Here is an 18,176-nt window from a genome sequence, read left to right as displayed (position 1 = left end):
TGAGTTTAAACATTTAAACAATGAGCTATAAAGAGCTGCAGATTCAAGGGATAATTCTCTGTTGGTCCAACATAGATCCTTTTCACATTGTCATTTTATACACTGTTATCATAGACACTTTAAATGACACCATATGAGAAGTTTAGTGAGGAATCTAAAACTAGACTTACAAAAGATCCCCAACCAGACATTGCTCTTTTGTGCCAAAAAATGTCATGAACCACTTATTTGATTTTTACCAATGCATTTCATTGTATATGCTTATCATTTGTTTTATAGCTGTCAGATAAAAAGTACAATATTTTTAGCTCAGAAAAGTAGTCGAGTAGACGTACAAGGGAGCATAAAATGTAAATAATCAAGTAAAGTACAAATACTTTCAGGACTCAAGTCAATGTAGTTAATTTCCACCATTGGTGGCATCAGAAAATAATAACAAACAGACTGACGGACATTTAGCTTTCTTGTTAGAATCTAATACTCAATAATGCAATTGAGCTTCGGCAATAATGCACATCAACATTCATGCCAATAGAAGATTATTATTATTTGACTGGGAGGCAGACATAGGAGCAAAGAAGGAAGTAAACAGATATTTGAGACAATTTCCTGCAGGCAGAGAGAAAGAGGAATAGACCGCTTGTTCGGGAATTACAAGACAGAGAGATTTAGATAACAAAGGATTTATTGAAAGAGCATGGGGTGAATAAATATCCAGAGAAGCAGGAAATGACTCAGGTGAAAGTAGGCAGAGGTGACGAAGGCGTCGGTGGAGAGGCAGACTGTAAGACGGAGAGATGCAGGCAGTTGTCACCAAGGTTATTATAAAGCCATTCCCCTGGCTGTGATTGCACAGTTAATGGAGCGTGAAGTTTTAAACATGGTATTTTGGCAATGCTGCCTTCTAACAGCGCCTTGGAAAATGACAGCCAGGAGCAAAACGAGGCTCGATTGTTGATCTGCAACTCATCTGAGCTCAGCATTAAAAGCTGAGATGCTGCTTCTAGAAGGAGAGGAGCAAGTGTTTCCTATACTGCATCCTCCTTCCCTTTACACATAGAAACACGACTCTGAGAGCAGGTCAAAACCTGTTGATAGGATAATCACGCACAACACTTGGTCACCTCCGCCCAACAACACTCCCACAACCTCCAAGAGATCGATGATGTTCTCTGAGCCTGTGGGTTGCTAGTGACAAATGGTCAGCCACCAGGCTTACATTCAGACTGGCGAGCAGCAACACTCGCACAGGTTCAACCACGTTCTGTCTGCTTATTTGAACCCCTCATAACATTTTCCTCCACTGCACATCTGCCTCATTTAACCCCACCAGAAGATACACCAAGAGCGTGTGGTGAACTAAATATCTAGCAGAACTGTACACCCGAAGGCATATGCAAAGTGCCAGTAGGATCATTGATTGTGTCGAACAATTTGAGTAACTTTCCAAAACTGTCAGTCCAACAAGCAATTCGTCCAGTGATTGGCCAGGATGCAGGATTCTTTTTACTTTTAACTGAGTGCAGCACTATGAATGCTTTTGAAGAGAGAAAGTCCAAATGTGTGCGCCATCATCCACATTTGAGTCATTGCGTCTCGAAAGGCTGCGTCTCAAGCCTGGCCATCCTGAACATATACAAATATTTTTGCTTTTTTGTGCGGCAAAAACTTGGCCCTGTCACACATATCAGTATGATAGAAACGTATGCCGGCGCATACGAAATATTGGCAATACGTTGATATAAATTAAGGGTAAGTTGTGATCGTTTGAAGGACGCAGACGATACACCGAACACGTCAGACACACGGCCCTGTCACACAGTTCCTTATGGCAGAAACATGCCGGCGTATATGAAAATTAGCTCAAAATTTGTCAGAATACAAATACGTCCAACTTTTCCACAGCGGTGTGTAGCTGACATATACATAACGAATACATAACAAATTATTATACGTGTGTCAAACATTGATAGCGTATCACTTATTTAAAACGTATCAGAGCGTCTGGTCAACGGAGCTGGAAAAGTGCCATCTGGTTCACGTCATGCTGATGCTGGAGAACGGCTAACATGCTGAACGCTAGCTGTACTGTAGAAACACGTTTAATAAGTTACTCCGTCGTCAGGCATCATCTTAACATAGGGTAGGAATATGTTATCCACTCGTTATCAATACATTGGCTGTAGGGCTCGCCGTCAGCCGACGTAGCCTATATCTAACGTACCTCTAACGTAGTCACGTAGGTATTCACGTAGGTATTCACGTAGGTAAGTATTCACGTACGTATTCACGTAGGTAAATATTCAACTACGTATTCTGTATTCACGTATGTCTAACGTAACTTATGTGTAACGTCTGCATATCTTATGAAGCACACGTCGGGTACGTCCGTTAATTTTGAACTTGCTCAAAACGTCAGCGTTCAACAACGTACACCAGCGTAAACCAGTGAGCTCTTAACGAACACTACTTATACCTTACCTTATATCTACGTACACCAGCGTGTTGCCGATATTTTGTATACGTCATATTTTTGTATACGTTATGCATTCGTTGGGTATTCGTCTGATACATTTTGTATAAGTAAGTGATGCTCTATCAACAGGTTAGACATGCGTATCTGTATATGTTCACTTTTCCGATCCGATGAAAAGTTGGACGTATTTAGACTCTGACAAATCTTTGTATGCGCCGGCATACGTTTCTGTCATACGGATATGTGTGACAGGGCCTTAAGAATCAAAAATAAAAAATACCAGGTGTAAAGTGCATGCAAGGTGCTCTTGAAGTCAAACTAGTCAACTATAGAAAAAGGGAAGCCACTTTAGCTTGAAGCATACAAAGCCCTTAAACCTACACCTGTGAGACTAAACTGCATAAAGACCTACTTTGACTTGAGAAATAAAAGCAATAGGCACATACCTTGACATTTGAATTATTAATTGATCTCAGCTCTGTGCATAACACACTTTTTTAACACTTGTAGTGTAAACTGTTTAAATGAGGTGTCACTTTTAATGATGAGCAGATTTGCAATTTACTTGTAATTGAAATCTTCTTTGACAAGAACTTTGACTTAAGAAATTAAAAATCTACCTTACTGCATGAAACTCATTTGAAACATTTTTACGTGAGGTAACATCAGACCAGGGATTGCTGTGACACTAAAAGCTGAGTCGGTGGCCCACAGTGATATAAAGGCATTGATGAATTAACTGTATTTACGGTGGCTCAGACACATTATTGCCGATATCTCATCTGCTTTCTGGCACCAATACTGATCTGGGGTATCGGATCGACTCCCATCTACGTGAGACTTGACTTGTTATCTATAGTGTATCTTTAGCAGTTGTGTCATGTTTTCTGTAAGGTTTTACAAGATGACATAGGCATTGTAAATATACAAAACAACACAGCTTTCTCAAAATCAGAGGTTTAGGTTTGATTCATGGTGAAGATGAATTTTCCCATCTCTCCGTGAGTATCAATCTTGCCCAAAAGTCATCCACTTGATTTATTCAGTTTAATCCTCCATGCATCTCTGAAATCTCACCTTTTAGCAGTTGACATCCTCTATATCTTCGGTTAAGCCTATTAGCGCGCTTGTGCACTGGGATTATATTCGCCCGGCCTCTTTATCAACTTTTCTCCATTTTTCTTTGTCTCAGTGACATTTTTCTCCCAGCCTCAATTAGCATAACCGGCAGGCTGATGTAGCTAAACCTGTAATAATAATGGTCAGGGGAATGGCCGTTATCTGGGGCTATACGTTAGACTGATGGCCTTTTCTCCCAGCAGGGCTAATCGCTCACTGTGCTTATCTAAACACTGAGTGTCTCCCATCTACCCACACACCCACGGCCTCACACTCATGTGCGTACACACACATTAGACGGAGTAAAATGCTTTGATCTAAAGGCCTTCAAGCTCACAGGGTGGTAATCCATTCTCACTGTGCCTCCCCACTAGTTCCCCATCACTCCTTAAGCTCCCATGTGCTCCATTGCCATGATATATATATCAGGCAGCGCCAAAGCTGTTAATAAGCAGTCTGACGCGGTCTGATGTGCCAAGTCCACCAAGGATGGGGATCCTTTTCGATTTCTTAAGCATCTCCCTTTCCTTTTCCACTCAAACTCTCCTTTGCTTGCTCAAATCGTTCTCCTCAAGCCTTATCATTACCCCTCATCTCTCTGCATTTTTTATTTTTTTAACAAGTCTCTCCGCCCACGCTCGGCCTGGTTTTTCTGTTTCCTGCAATTGCGCCGCTTTCATTCAAACACGCTTTTACAGTCATCTTCTTTGCTGCTGCAGCTTCCCTCTCCACTCCTCCTTTTTTCTCAGCCTACCTATGAAGTCGTTGCTCATTCCCAAGTCGTAGTCCCACACAGAGATCTCCAGGGTTTTCTTTGCCAGCTGGTCCATGGTAACTTCATATGAAAACTCCTGTGCAGGTGGCGCACACAAGAGCATATTTTATGAATGATTCATTAACATGAGGGTTGAAAAGGAACTGAATACGTAATTTAGTGAATTTTCAGTAGAAACATGCAGATTGATGCTGAGAACACATTCAAAGAAAGGAAAGTCGGATTTGAAGGAAGTTTAAAAAGGTATGCTTGATTGCCATGCTCGTCTAAATCTCAGATGCACTACAGAACATCCTCTTCAGTGCAGTATAGCAAATCAAAGAAGTTGCCAGTGTGTTGTAGTTATTTGTAGAGCAGGAGACAAGTTGTACCTCATTGAATTCGGGGTTGAGGGTCTTTTTCTTCACTGAAGTCTTGTACTTGGACTTTTTCCCCATATCTGGCTGCAACGTGCTGAGAAAGAGAGAAAACAAGAGAGCAAAAGCTAAAGAGGACATAAATTCTTCGGGAACCTTGTACACTTTTCAAGTCGTGTCAAACCTCAGCAATCTTGCACTGAGCAAGTCCATCATGGACTGAAACGTTTGCACTTTTCTTTTACTGTCTGTACAGCCCTGTAATGTATCAAATAGAAACTGTACTCGTTGTGCGAGTCTTCTCTTGCTGCACCAACCTCAGGATGACACACAGCTTGAATTTAAGGGAATAGTTTGACATTTTGTGAAATAAACTGATTTGCTTCTGTGAAGTAAATAACTCCTGATTGTATTAATTCACACTTGGTGATTATCACATGAATTTGTCCACCTCAATCAATATGTATTTCTGCACATGTATAATGAGCACTATATTAGAAATGAAGGTAAAACACATCAGGTACGTTTCTCTTCCAAAAAGTTACAGGTCTACAAACCATCTCGTCATAACGCTGCTCTCCAAGGGGCGTGACCGCGCCAACGTGGACCAATGAGGAGAGGCGACACCCTTATGAGTTGAACTAGTCAAATTGTTTATGTGATTTTTGTACACTTCCTGCTATACCAATAGACAGTTAACTTGGTCTTTATTGATTCGGCCTGTGGACTTGGTGAGCTGAAAGTGCCCTCGGCTGAGAGTATTATCGAAATGCTGTTATAATCACTTTAAATAATTATTATCTTGAACATTCAGAAGTTTGCTGGATTGATTTGAAAGGCAGTCATAGCGTCCTCAGAACTTCTAAACCCCCCCCTTCTTGGCCAAGAGTTAAAAGAGAGGATCTATAGTCAAAATAAAGATAGAGATTTAGAGTTGCTGTCAAGCCAGATTTGTACAATAGAGATCCTTAAATGCATTTTACCTTTTTAAACAAGGCCAGAACAGTCGTTATTGCTGAGATCAAAGCAATTGAACTTTGACTTTTTTATTTTATTTTTTATCTTTTATCCATTTGTGACAGTGAACTTTACTGAATGGCAGAAACAAATGGAGACAGAAAGTTTGCAAAATCTATTTCTGAGATAATTGGGTCCCAGAAGTCTTTTGAACAAAGACGGGGACGGTGAGAGAGTAAAGAGAAGCGGAGAGAGACAGTAGGCCACGGCAAGATCGTAATCGTGCCAATGTCGGAGGACTGTGCGCTCCAGCGAAGTGGCAACAGAAGGATCGCTAAAGGGCAATTGGAGTCATCATCAGCATAAATTCCAAGTCAAGATGTTCAGACAGTGAGATATCTCACTCTTCCAGCCTCCCCCAGCCAGTGATGAATCCTGGCCTGACAGCTGATGCATGAGATGGGCTTGAGGGTTGTCATTGCAGAGCCGGAATCAGAGCGAGTAAAGGATGGAGGGATGTAGGTGGAGGAGGTGAAGGAGGAACAGGAGGAGGAATTGATAAAAAAAAAAAAAAGCTTGGTGATGGCACGAAGACTTGAGACATTGAGACACTGTCAATGATGAAAATGTCATTTTTAATGTCTTTAATGATTGGGCTAAAGTTGTTTTTGTCGGTGAAAAATAATCTTTAAAGATTATTCTCAAGTGCTTGGCTCTCCGCTTTGGTGAAATGCCCTCTGGAAGGACATATACAGTAGACAACTTCTGAAATTATTTTGTACATAGCACTTATAAGCCTACTGTATACCTATTACGCTCCCAAGTATAGTGTTGTTCAGTTGATGATTGATGATGCTTATTGTCACTAGTCACAGGCTCTGGTAGGTGTTTATTGCATTTTAAAAAGGTCATCTTCTCCATAAACTAATCTGCACTAAAATACCTGGTGCTTGTACAATGGGCTGACTGCCTTCACAAGAAAAGAAACGAGAAGAAAGGAAGAAATCCATTGAGAGATGTGACCAAACATAGCCTCTATTTGACCGGCAGCATGTGAGAGGGGTGAGGTGAGAGCCCGGGGGACATCTCAGTCTGAGCTGCTGTGCCAAATCACATTTTACATATGGCTCCGAGGCCATTCAGACGGGTGATTCCAATTTCCAGAATAACAAAACATAATTTGACAGCAACATTTATGATAATGATAGCGTAAATAAAAATATTCTGCACAACAGCAACCGAACTATGCCCAAATTACCGTAGAAAATTCAATGTGAAGAATAATTCACAACATGGAAGGCTGGCCCATAGAGATAGAGGGGATTATCCTTTCAGTTTTTGTTGGCTGCTTCTATAAAAAGTAGGTCGTTCACAGCAAAATACAGTTCTGTGCTGTATACTTTCACTATTTTAGTCACAAACCTTCACTGACTGATAAGGTTAACATGGATTGACAGCTATTGTTCTCTATAATGATGATGATGATGATGATGATGTTCTAACACTGTTCCATAAAACTATTTTGTTTTTCTCATATGGAGCACTATGGTCAGATGAGGACAACCCGAAGGACATTTAAATGGGTGGACAGAAAATAATAGGAATACACAGACATATGATTTACTTATATATACACACACACACACTGCAACACATTCAAAACATCAACCTTGGTCTCTCGAAAACCTGAAGCTTAGTACATTTACAAAGGTAGTATTTTTTGTTGGGGTTACCAAATGTGTGAGATGATTTCGATTTTAAAATGTTAGTTTCAAGCTCTATTCTTTAAAGTCTGTATTTCAGTAATACAATACTCACACACCTATATGTACAGTGACAGAGTTAGTCGTCACTGTGATTTTCTTCCCCTGTACATTCTGGCCATGAAGCAATCCCTTCTTAGCGTGCCGTGACTGCATTGTAAAAGACGGGGGACAAAATCCGCAGTCCTTGTTCTGAGCAAAAATGCTTCAGACAAAGCACTGTCGATTTCTTAAGGTTCATACTTCAACACAGATGCTATGGAATTGCACACGGACAGTGGACGTACACAGATGTGCTCCAAACACGCTAACTAAACTAGACAACAAGATGCCGACTTCACGATATTAAGACGTAAAGGCTGACCGTATAGGGCTTTGGCTTAATTACCTCTTCTGTCCTTAAAAAAAAATGCTGTTTTCTATGTGTAAATAAAATAAAATGAAACCAGGTCATGTAACAGGACAGGGTTGTACACAAGCTGAAATATAAAAAATTCTACATCGTATTTGGTGAGTGCTATTACAACAATTGCACCCTTACAATTACTTTTTCCATATCTCATATGCCCTTTACGTCATTGGACTCTCATGACTTGACAGCTTGACAACTGCCAAGGTTACTTGCATTTGGTACCTAAAACCATCCTGACAGCAAGTTTAGGTCAGGGAGAGACACGCAGAAGAGCGAGAGTGTCAGTGAATGAGAGAAAGAATCAACAGAAGTATAGAAGTGACAGGAAGAGACAGGTGGTGTAAAAAACAGGAACCAAAGTTATGACACTGAGACGCAGAAATAATAAGAACATGTAATAGAAAGATGAGTGACAATTGGAAATTGGAGCTAAATATATGCCCGCTGCAGAGAGGAGTCGTGATTTTCACTTCACACAAGCGTTCAGAGGGAGAGAGCGAGACAGAGAACAAAACTGTGAAGCTTGGCAGTGTGCTTGGTCAGCAGGAAATATCTGACATGTTTTGCACTTTTTTCTGCCTTTACATGTCTTTTTTCTGACAGAATAATTTACTCTTCAAACATATTTGGTAATGTGTGGAGAGTGGGGGAGAGGGATGTGGGTCCTTCTGAAGTATGTAAATTCATTTAGTTTTCAAATGCTAAATTGTCCTTTTAAATGGAAGACAAATTAGTTATGCGATAATTCTGACCTTGTGCCACTTGAATGGCTTCTAAAGGCTGAGTGAGAGAAAAGTCCAATTGGAAAAAACTCTAGGGACACACAGACAGACACACAGACAGACACACACACACACGGATAAAGAGAGACTGGCATCAAGATCAGCTTTAGTTACAGATTTCTCAAGAGGATTGCTGGTGTTACAGCTGCGGGACGTCTCCGCTCTGACAGTGAAGTAAGACAGAAAGCTTGCTAAGCAAATTAACTCTTTACTCTTATGTCGACTAAATTGCTCAGTATACTCTAGAGACACAATTCACCTACGCCAGCAATACATTCACCCCTCTTTTCTTTTGTATTTCTGTTAAAAGTTAACTTCACTAAACTTCAGAACATTAATTATATTCTGTCTTTGGTGGAATGCAATAAAAGCGCACCATATACTCTGCAGACCGACCACTGAACTGTGGTAAAGTAGGCTCTTTGTGATGGATACAGAGTCCCCATTACTAAAGAGAACAAAAAGGAAACTTTGGCAGACAGACAAATGAAAAGTCCAAACAATTTAAGTGCCAGAAATACGAATCAGATCAGAGCAGTGGCTTAATCAAATCATGTAAACTAAAAGAGCCTGTACAAAAAGAAACATCCAGTGAAAGGATGCAGAACAAGAAGTGGAAGACACAACAAAAAGGAACAAAATGCAAAATAGTGGGCAAGACTGATGTAAGACTGATAGAAGAGCTGGATACTCGAGCTGCATATGTACTTTTTTTGATATACTCAAAAAACCTTATGCATCAAAGTACACTGAGAAAGCACAAGGTGTCACTTCTTTTAAAGTAGAGGAACGAATCGATACCTCAGAGAGAAAGAAGAAAACTATCTGTCTGAGGAGGACATTTCTTTTTTCAAGAGAGCTTCCTCTCTAAAAAAAACAACTTCAGAAGGCCTTTACAATATTGAGTGTCTCCATCTATCTCCCGTTCACTGTGACGCCAAAGGATTTGCTCAATATTTCCCACTTATACAGTTGACTGAAATCACCATCGGATAAAAAGCTTTTCAATACAGTAATTGTTATTGTCTTTCATTTAGACCAAACTTCACATCTTCCATCTGCAAAAAGTCCTCTAATTGAAACTACAAAATATGTTGTTCATCCATGCCCTCTAGAACAATACATACAAGCGCTGTCTGATCCAGCATCACTATGGTTAAGGTCCGATTAGGTTTACACACAAATACAATTTGCTAATAGGGTTAAGGCCCTGTCACACATATCCGTATGGCAGAAACATATGCTGGCGTATATGAAAATTTGTCAGAGTTCAAATACGTCCAACTTTTCATCGGATCGGCAAAGTGAACATATACAGATACGCATGTCTATGTATGTATCAGACGAATACCCAATGAATACATAACGTATGCAACAATATGACGTATACAAAATATCGGCAACACGCTGGTTTACGTTGATATACGGTAAGGTATCAGTAGTATTCACAAGGGTCCCTGTGAGTAGCTCATCTTCACTTCTTCACAGCACGTCTTGATGAATACATCAACCCATCATCAGAGAGCATGGAGGATGCTGAGAGGCTGCGACAAGAGTACATTCTAGCCGTTCTCCAGCATCAGCATGACGTGAACCAAATGACACTTTTCCAGCTCCGTTGGCCAGACGCTCTGATACGTTTTAAACAAGTAAGTGATACGCTATCAATGTTTGACATACGAATAATATTGTGTTATGTATTCGTTATGTATATGTCAGCTACACCGCTGTGGAAAGGTTGGACGTATTTGGACTCTGACAAATTTTGAGCTAGTTTTCATATACGCCGGCATGTTTCTGCCATACGGAACTGTGTGACAGGGCCGTATGTCTGGCGTGTTCGCCGTGTCGTCTGGGTCTTTCGAACGATCACAACTTACCCTTAATTTATATCAACCTATTGCCGATATTTCATATGCGCCGGCATACATTTCTGTCATACGGATATGTGTGACAGGGTCTTTAGGGACTTGCGTTAAAATAAGTAATTGCTGCATTTATAAAGTGCTTTTATCTAAAGCATTTCACAAATTTGACCATTGGGAGCAATTTGGTGTTCAGTGTCCTGCCCAAGGGTACTTCGACATGTGGACCGCCAACCCTCCAGAAACATCATGGTTTGGTTTGAAATGACTTCTCTGTTAAGGTTAGTGGAGCAAGCATTGTCATGGTTGAAAGAAACCAATGTTGACTGTCGATAGGAAATAAACAGCAGTCTATCGTGTTCAATTTTAACGTATCTGACTGCCCTCTGTGGACTTTGTGGCTCTATGATAACATCACAACACATCCTCCTTCACGCCCAACGGATAGGTCTACTTTCTATGCTAGAGGGCATTGATACGTCATAGTAAACAAATGGGTCTCTCCATTCACTGTGCATAAGGTCAGCCAGTTCTCTGTGTAAAGCTGGACTTATAGTTCTGTGATGATACAGGGTGTAGGTGTACTCTAGCCAAAGTGCACACCTCCGAAAACAATATGTTATGCGTTTGTGCATGTGAAAACCAGCTCAGTTGATCACATTTCAGAGTTTGGTTGAAAACAGAAAAGAAAAAAAATACATACAAGAATAAATGTAATTGTAAAGTATAAAAAGCCTCTGAATGACACAAGTGCACATTCACTTACGTGCCGCAGCCAGAAGCATGTTCCAGCTTTAAACTTACATTAAGCACATACGAATCAGGAGGACACTCAGGCTAATCCATCTCTTTTTCCTGCATCAAAGATTGAGTTGTGTGGGTTTTATCTGTCACCACTTATGCCTTACAGGCAGGTTGGCTCAGGTGGGCAGTGTCTTTCACTTTGACACTTTGCCTTTCATCGGCTCTGTGTTTGAATGACACTTTGAAAAGTCTTTTATTGGCTGAGAGAAGTGCTCAGTCTGACAGAATGGCAGGACACTATGATTGGCAAAATAAGTGTAGAGCCACAACTAATAATTCTTGTAATTATTAATTAATCTAATCATCATATTTTGATTAATTGCCTTGAAATTGCTTGTTTTATCCGACCAACAGTCCAAAAATATTTGATTTACAGTTATATAAAAAAGAGAAAAGCAGCAAATCCTCATATTGGAGAAGCTGAAAGAATCAAATGTCTTGTTTCTTTGTTTGATAAAAGACTAAAACTATTCAGCTATTATCAAAATGGTTGCTGATCAATTTTCTGTCGACTAATTCATTAATTGAGTAATTGTTTCAACTTTAAAGTAATCCACTTCCAGAGACGGTGCCTCTGCTGGACGAGTGACAATAGCATTACATGGCTGGTTAGCGGCAAAGCGTATGTGAAATAGGGTTACATTCTGTAACTCTCAGAGCCCTCTAAGCTCAGCTGTGTATAGGCTTTGAGGATGTAAAGTATTCACAGCAAACAAGTGACACAATTAAGTATACTCAAAAAGTCAGTATGCAGACAAAAGTGTGCTGTTAATGTACACTATTGTCCCACAATGCAATGCAGAGCTGCTCACAGTTTATAATAAAAAGAAAAAAAAAGAAAAGTTGTGGTTGGTGATGAAACGTTCTACAGAAAACAAACCAAAAAACAATATTTGTTTAAAAAACATTTTGCTCTCTCTTTGTGAAATTAAATTGGCAGTGGCATTCTTCACTTCAATGCACAATCGGTGCAGAGTGGTAGCTGTGAGGCTACCAAGCCTCAGGTGAAAATCCCCAGACTTATGCTAGTGCTTATGCTTATGCATGTTTTATTTTCATGTATTACAGCCCAGACTGTCAATTATTTCCCAAACAAAGCTGTTTGGAAATCTGATAGAAATCCCTCCTAAATCAAATGCCTCACAATACTGACAACGATTATTCCTTCATTATCTAGACATGGCAGCTAATGTTTAAGATATAGTTAATTAATTAAGGTCAGGTCAAAGATCACGGGAGTCCTGTATGCACATCCCAATATTATATCAGGTGCCTTGGCAAAAACAATATAAAAAAAAAAAGGCTCCCACACACACATTCAACCCAAGGATTTGAGATATGAGTAAAATAAACTCATAACCATGATTAAATTAAACATAAACATTGTCAACAAGGACACCTCTCATGCGACAGGGCATTCAATTCAAATTCCAGTTTATTTTAAACTGGTGCATTTCCAATAAATGTTGACATTGTGACTCTGTGACTCGTACTGACTCGCCACCTCTGTTAGAGATTCAGGGGACGAGGGCTCAAACAGAACTAGTTAGATTGCTATGTATTTAGCCAACATGGCTATTACATACGTCTACTTTGCGTGTTTACTTTTGGTCGGACTCAGAGACAAGCATTTGAAATAATTCATGAATAAAAAATGATATCTTATCCCCCAATCTCTACAAGGCAGGCGGTGAGTGCAAAGTTACACACTGGGACTTTTCTCTGCACGATGAGAGCATCACACCACTGTGAATTGCTCATGCAGAATAGCTGCATGTGAGCAGGTTTGTTCATATCAGACATGACTTACATTTTGACGAAGGGGTCAGAGTAGCCATTAGAGTCCATGGCGGCCAGATGGGCACAGCGTATTATCCCAACCAGCAGGCAGCCCTTCTCTGTGTTATAGCACAGTGACACCAGGATGCGGCCACGCTGGAGACACCAAAAACAACAGTGTCAGACACAGCACTTGTTTTCAACCTGACGTTTCCCCTTGAATGAATACACAGTGGGGAATCCTGCAGCAGGGTCAATGAAGCTTCTCAATACACTTTGCACTAAAAGTAACACAAATAAAACATTAATACAATGAATTGAAAATAATTGTGATATGCTGCGCTAATTGTACCTATAGGATTTAGTGTTTTTTATATGTATGGGCAACAGGAGTATTCAAATTAAAGCTTGTAATTAAAGGCCTTATCTGAACCCTGCAAAATGACACTGCTTCTTTCTCCCTTTAATCTCCAGGTTGAACCATAAACTGAGTCTAATCAGAGACTAAAAGCTATTAGCCTCGGTCTCTAACATCATGAAGAGATAAGACGACCACCAAGGGAGGAAAACACTGGACTGCCTTGTTGTAATTTACAACATGTTGCAATATGGAGTCCTGTGAGTAGTTTCCCTTCACTTCAGTCCATTAGAGTTCATGCCTCAGACACATATACTGATTAAAAACCGCCCAATTAAACTTTCCTTTCCTCTAGAGATGGTGAAAATAGAAGATGAATTACACTTGCTGAAAAGATAAGAACATGTATCAGATATAGGAGCGTAATAGGACATTACACTGAGCCAGGTTTTGGTTGAAAGTGGTAATAATAAGATTGGTGAGGATATCTGATGATAGTTTTACCTCCTCCTCTGCCACGACCGCTCCCGGCTCCACCGTTTGATTGTTAGCTTCTTTATTCTGAAATGGGAAAGATAGACATCATGGTTATAGCATACAGAGCCTCCGGGTGAATATCTATTACAGTTATGATGCAGTATTTGGAATTGATATCCGATAGACCCGAGGCAAACACGCACAATGGAAATAGGACATATCTTGATGTATAGGTCCACACAAAACCATTAGGCATGTTTGTACATGGCCACACAGACGTAATGTACCTACCTGTGTAATTCTCTCCAGGCCCATATTGTAGCGCTTGTTCTCGCCCTCTCTCAGTTTCTTCAGAGCCACTCTCACCTCTCCAATGAATTCATTTCGTCCGAGTCTGTCCATGTCACACACACACAGCCTTCACACGCAAGACACGCAGACAGACGCAGAGATATAGAGACGAGAAGCAGGTGAGTCAGAGAAAAGTTACAGATGAACCCTCAGCCGCTGCTTTGCTCCGCTTATTATTGTGAAGCAAGCATAGACTGTGCCAAATATATCCAAAGTGCTTCTGAACAATCAATCAGCTCCTCCGGCTGCAACACAAGAAGGGTTCCCGGTGGTTTCACGTGAGCAGCCTCGTGAATGATAAGTTGTCTGACTGCTAAAGGGAAAAGAGGTTTCCAAAGGATTTCAATTTCCATCAGACACTATTTTTGTTGTAATTGAAACATGGTAATCAGTTGAAAGGAAATTGATTTTGTGTTGCATACAGGTAAAACAAATTAAAGGGACATTAATAATTATGCTAACGTGTCTCCTCGCTTCGCTCACTCGAGTCTCTTTGTCGCGTCTTAGATCCTGCCAGCGAGGATGTGAGAGAGAGATGCAAGGAAGAGACGCCAAATGAGAAATCCTCGGTTCCATAGCGTCAGTTGTTTAGTTTTTTTTATCTTTCTTATTAAGAAAAGAAATGGTGCAAAGTCAGACATCCTGGACAAAGTAAAATAAAAATAAGCTAAATGAAGAAAAAGAAACAAAGACAGAAAAAGATATACTGTCTAGTACAGGGGCCAGGAACCTATGGCTCGCGAGCCATATATGGCTCTTTCGATAACAATATGGCTCGCAGACAATTTTGAGCTGACATTTTTTTAACATATTTAACAAGTAATAAATAATTATACTGTGTCATTTTAAAGTAAAACATTTAGCAGCGGATTAGTTTTTAGTTCTCCCCTCTCCTTTCCTCCGCTCTGTCTCTGGCTGTAGGTTAAGGTGTGCATAGGGCGGGGGGGGGGGGGAGCCCTGAAGCTGCAGGTTTAACAGTGAGATGCTTCGTTATGTCGCACAAACAGTCCAGCTCACATCGTCCCAGAGATCTGTGCTGTGTTTCCCTTTGCTTTCCTAAAACATTAATTTCATTCACACACAAATGTCTTTCCCCGTGGTTGTGCCATGCATTGATTTAATTACCAAAACCAGCGGGCCAGTTATGACAGACATATGATATTTTCTCGCGGGCCGGATATAATTGCCTTGAGTTTGACACCCGTGCAGTAAACACTGAAACGTGCACATAAATGAGATAAATAACGTAAGCGTTTAGTTTATTTAATAAAAGAGCACCTGTTCAATGCAACACTGATACCGCTATTAGTACTCGGAGACGTGTTATTCTTAAAAATGCACGCATAAAGTTGCATTCAAATTTATTGAATATATGGCTCTCAAGGAAATACATAACAAAATATTCGGCTTTTATGGCTCTCCCAGCCAAAAAGGTTCCCGACCCCTGGTCTAGTATATACAAGTTGTATACTAGACAGATCGCCAAATAATTTCTTTTAAGGACGTATGGTTAACACACATTATTTATTAATGACATGTTTCAGAGACTGCATTACAATAAAAGAAATCCATGAAAAAAACGGGGTAAAGTAAACGGGGATAACTTAGCACATTTAGATTTGTGTATTTAAAATTGACCAAGCATTTCCATAGCGTCAGCCTTAAGCGAGGTCAGTTACTTATGACGTGCTCCAAAGCTGTGTGTCACATGTGGTGGTGTGGTATTTATGTCAGACCACTTGGTAAAAGACTTCCGTGTAGGATACTCCTTGCTCCTCCTCTCCTTAAGGGATATGGTGGCGTAGGAGGGGGGAGGGCGAAATTCAGGTCATGGGACGAGAGAAGACGCATAAGTTAGCGCAATGAAAAGAACCCAAGGTGCTATATATAGCACCCTATATACTGTATATATATAGATTTTGAAGATTTAGTGTGATACTCAAATAAAAACAAGAGACTACAGCCATGCATGGTTTCCCTCTTTGGTTGCACTCTAAATTTTAAAAAGAGACAGCCGAATCAGTATCTTTGTCTATATTGCTACGGTTGTAAAATGATTTCCTCCACAGAGCGCACTTATTTAAGCTGATGTTGATGTTCGACGGAGGGTGAATGTTCCATCAGCTACAGTACAGTCTTCACAGCCCACCTGCTACAATATTCACTCTGTGCTCAAATATTCCCAGATGGATTGTCCCTGCTCTTGATTCTTTCCTCGCTCTTCACTCTCTATTCTCAACCTTTCTCTCTGGCTCTCTACATACACACTCACACACACCTTCCCCCTATCCCTGTTCTCTTCCTGTCCCTCTGACATTTGGACGTTTGACATGCTGGTTCCAGCCTTTTAGTCATAACTGATGAGTATCTCTAGCAGAAGCTTCAGAATAACTCTGACTCATGACCACGGCTGTCAGATGATTTATGTGCCTTTGCTCTGTCATACATGCAGGGTGTCTGTGGTGAGACGAAGGTTGCGGTGAAATGTGACACCAGTTCCGCCCAAACCATTGGCTTCATGTGGAAATGCTTCATCCGTTTCCTCGTATCCTCTTTCACAATTTTCCGGCTTTAGAAATCCTCTAAAAACCAAACAGATGCTGGTGGAATCTGTTCAACCTGTGGTGCCAAATCTAGCGTTGAGTAGCTGAATCCGCCTCATGAGTTACATTAGATTATCAGGGTGTTTTAACACTTCTGCGTGGTGTCTGCACTAGAGAACGTATCTCATTAATGGTATCTCATTAATACGTCATTAATGAGAACGTATCTCATTAATGGTCTCAAACTAGTAGGAAGAGTGTCAACAAAAAACAGGCTTTGATGACAACAAGGATGACCTTTGCTTTGGTATTATATATATCCACCCATCGTCTACCGCTTATCTGGGGTCGGGTTATATTTTATATATGTATATATTAATACATATATAAATATATATATACAAATACATAGAAATAGATATAGATACAAAAATACATATAGATATACAAATACATAGATAAATACATAGATGATATAGTGTATATAATAGACACAGAGAGAGAAATACATATATAGAGAAGACACACATAATAGAGACACAAAGAAGATATAACATATAAAGATAGAGATAGAGATATATAGATATATAGAAGAGATAATAACACAGAGACAAGACAGACAGAAAGACAGATAAAAACATATAGATATAAATACATAGATATAGAGAACACAGATAGATATACAGAACAGATAGAGACAATATAGACAACACACATATAAGAGAAATATATATATATATAAAGACACATAATATAGATAATATATATAAATACATAATAATATATATAATATATAATATATATAAAACACATATATATATATATATATATATAAATACATATATAATGTATAATATACACATATATATATATATATATATATATATACACATATATAAATATATGATAATATATATATATATATATATATATATATACATATATATATACATATATATACATATGCTTTGGTATTTTATATATATATATATATATAAACACAACACAAGGTCATCGTTGTTGTGTACGCAGGTACCCCAGTGGTTTGAGCTCAATGCTAACGTCAGCATACTAATATTCTCCCAATGACAAAGAAAACATGCTTAAGTTAGGAGGGTATAATGTTACCTATGTTCACAATCTAAGTTTATCATATAAGAAAGCTAACATCTAACATAAACAGAAAGTACATTTGAGACTAATGGAATGTCATTAGTTTTGCAGGTATTTTAAAGCAAAGTGTCGGACAGATTAGCACTAGATGATTACTATTGAGGGGGGCATGTATGTGTGTACATGATTTCATGGCAATGCATGCATCCAATAGCTGTTGGAACAATTCATTCAAAACCAAAAATG

The 18,176-nt window shown here is 39.5% G+C and overlaps 1 protein-coding gene across 3 annotated transcripts in view; it reads right to left on the bottom strand.

Annotated features, from left to right (window-relative positions):
- The window catches only part of doc2g (double C2-like domains, gamma), a 62,135-nt gene that overhangs the window by 3,897 nt on the left and 40,062 nt on the right, over positions 1–18,176 (bottom strand). For all 3 annotated transcript variants that reach the window (XM_029436618.1, XM_029436527.1, XM_029436448.1), the window contains 5 exons: positions 14,215–14,341; positions 13,951–14,007; positions 13,120–13,244; positions 4,742–4,823; positions 4,350–4,446 (listed from right to left, as the gene is read on the bottom strand). In XM_029436618.1, the coding sequence (XP_029292478.1) occupies positions 4,350–4,446; positions 4,742–4,823; positions 13,120–13,244; positions 13,951–14,007; positions 14,215–14,341 (488 nt within the window). The remainder of the gene's footprint in view (positions 1–4,349; positions 4,447–4,741; positions 4,824–13,119; positions 13,245–13,950; positions 14,008–14,214; positions 14,342–18,176) is intronic.

The sequence above is a fragment of the Cottoperca gobio genome, chromosome 1 (assembly GCF_900634415.1).
Source record: "Cottoperca gobio chromosome 1, fCotGob3.1, whole genome shotgun sequence".
Taxonomy (NCBI): domain Eukaryota; kingdom Metazoa; phylum Chordata; class Actinopteri; order Perciformes; family Bovichtidae; genus Cottoperca; species Cottoperca gobio.
Note: the sequence above shows the minus strand (reverse complement) of the source record. Positions and strands in the feature narration are given on the sequence as shown.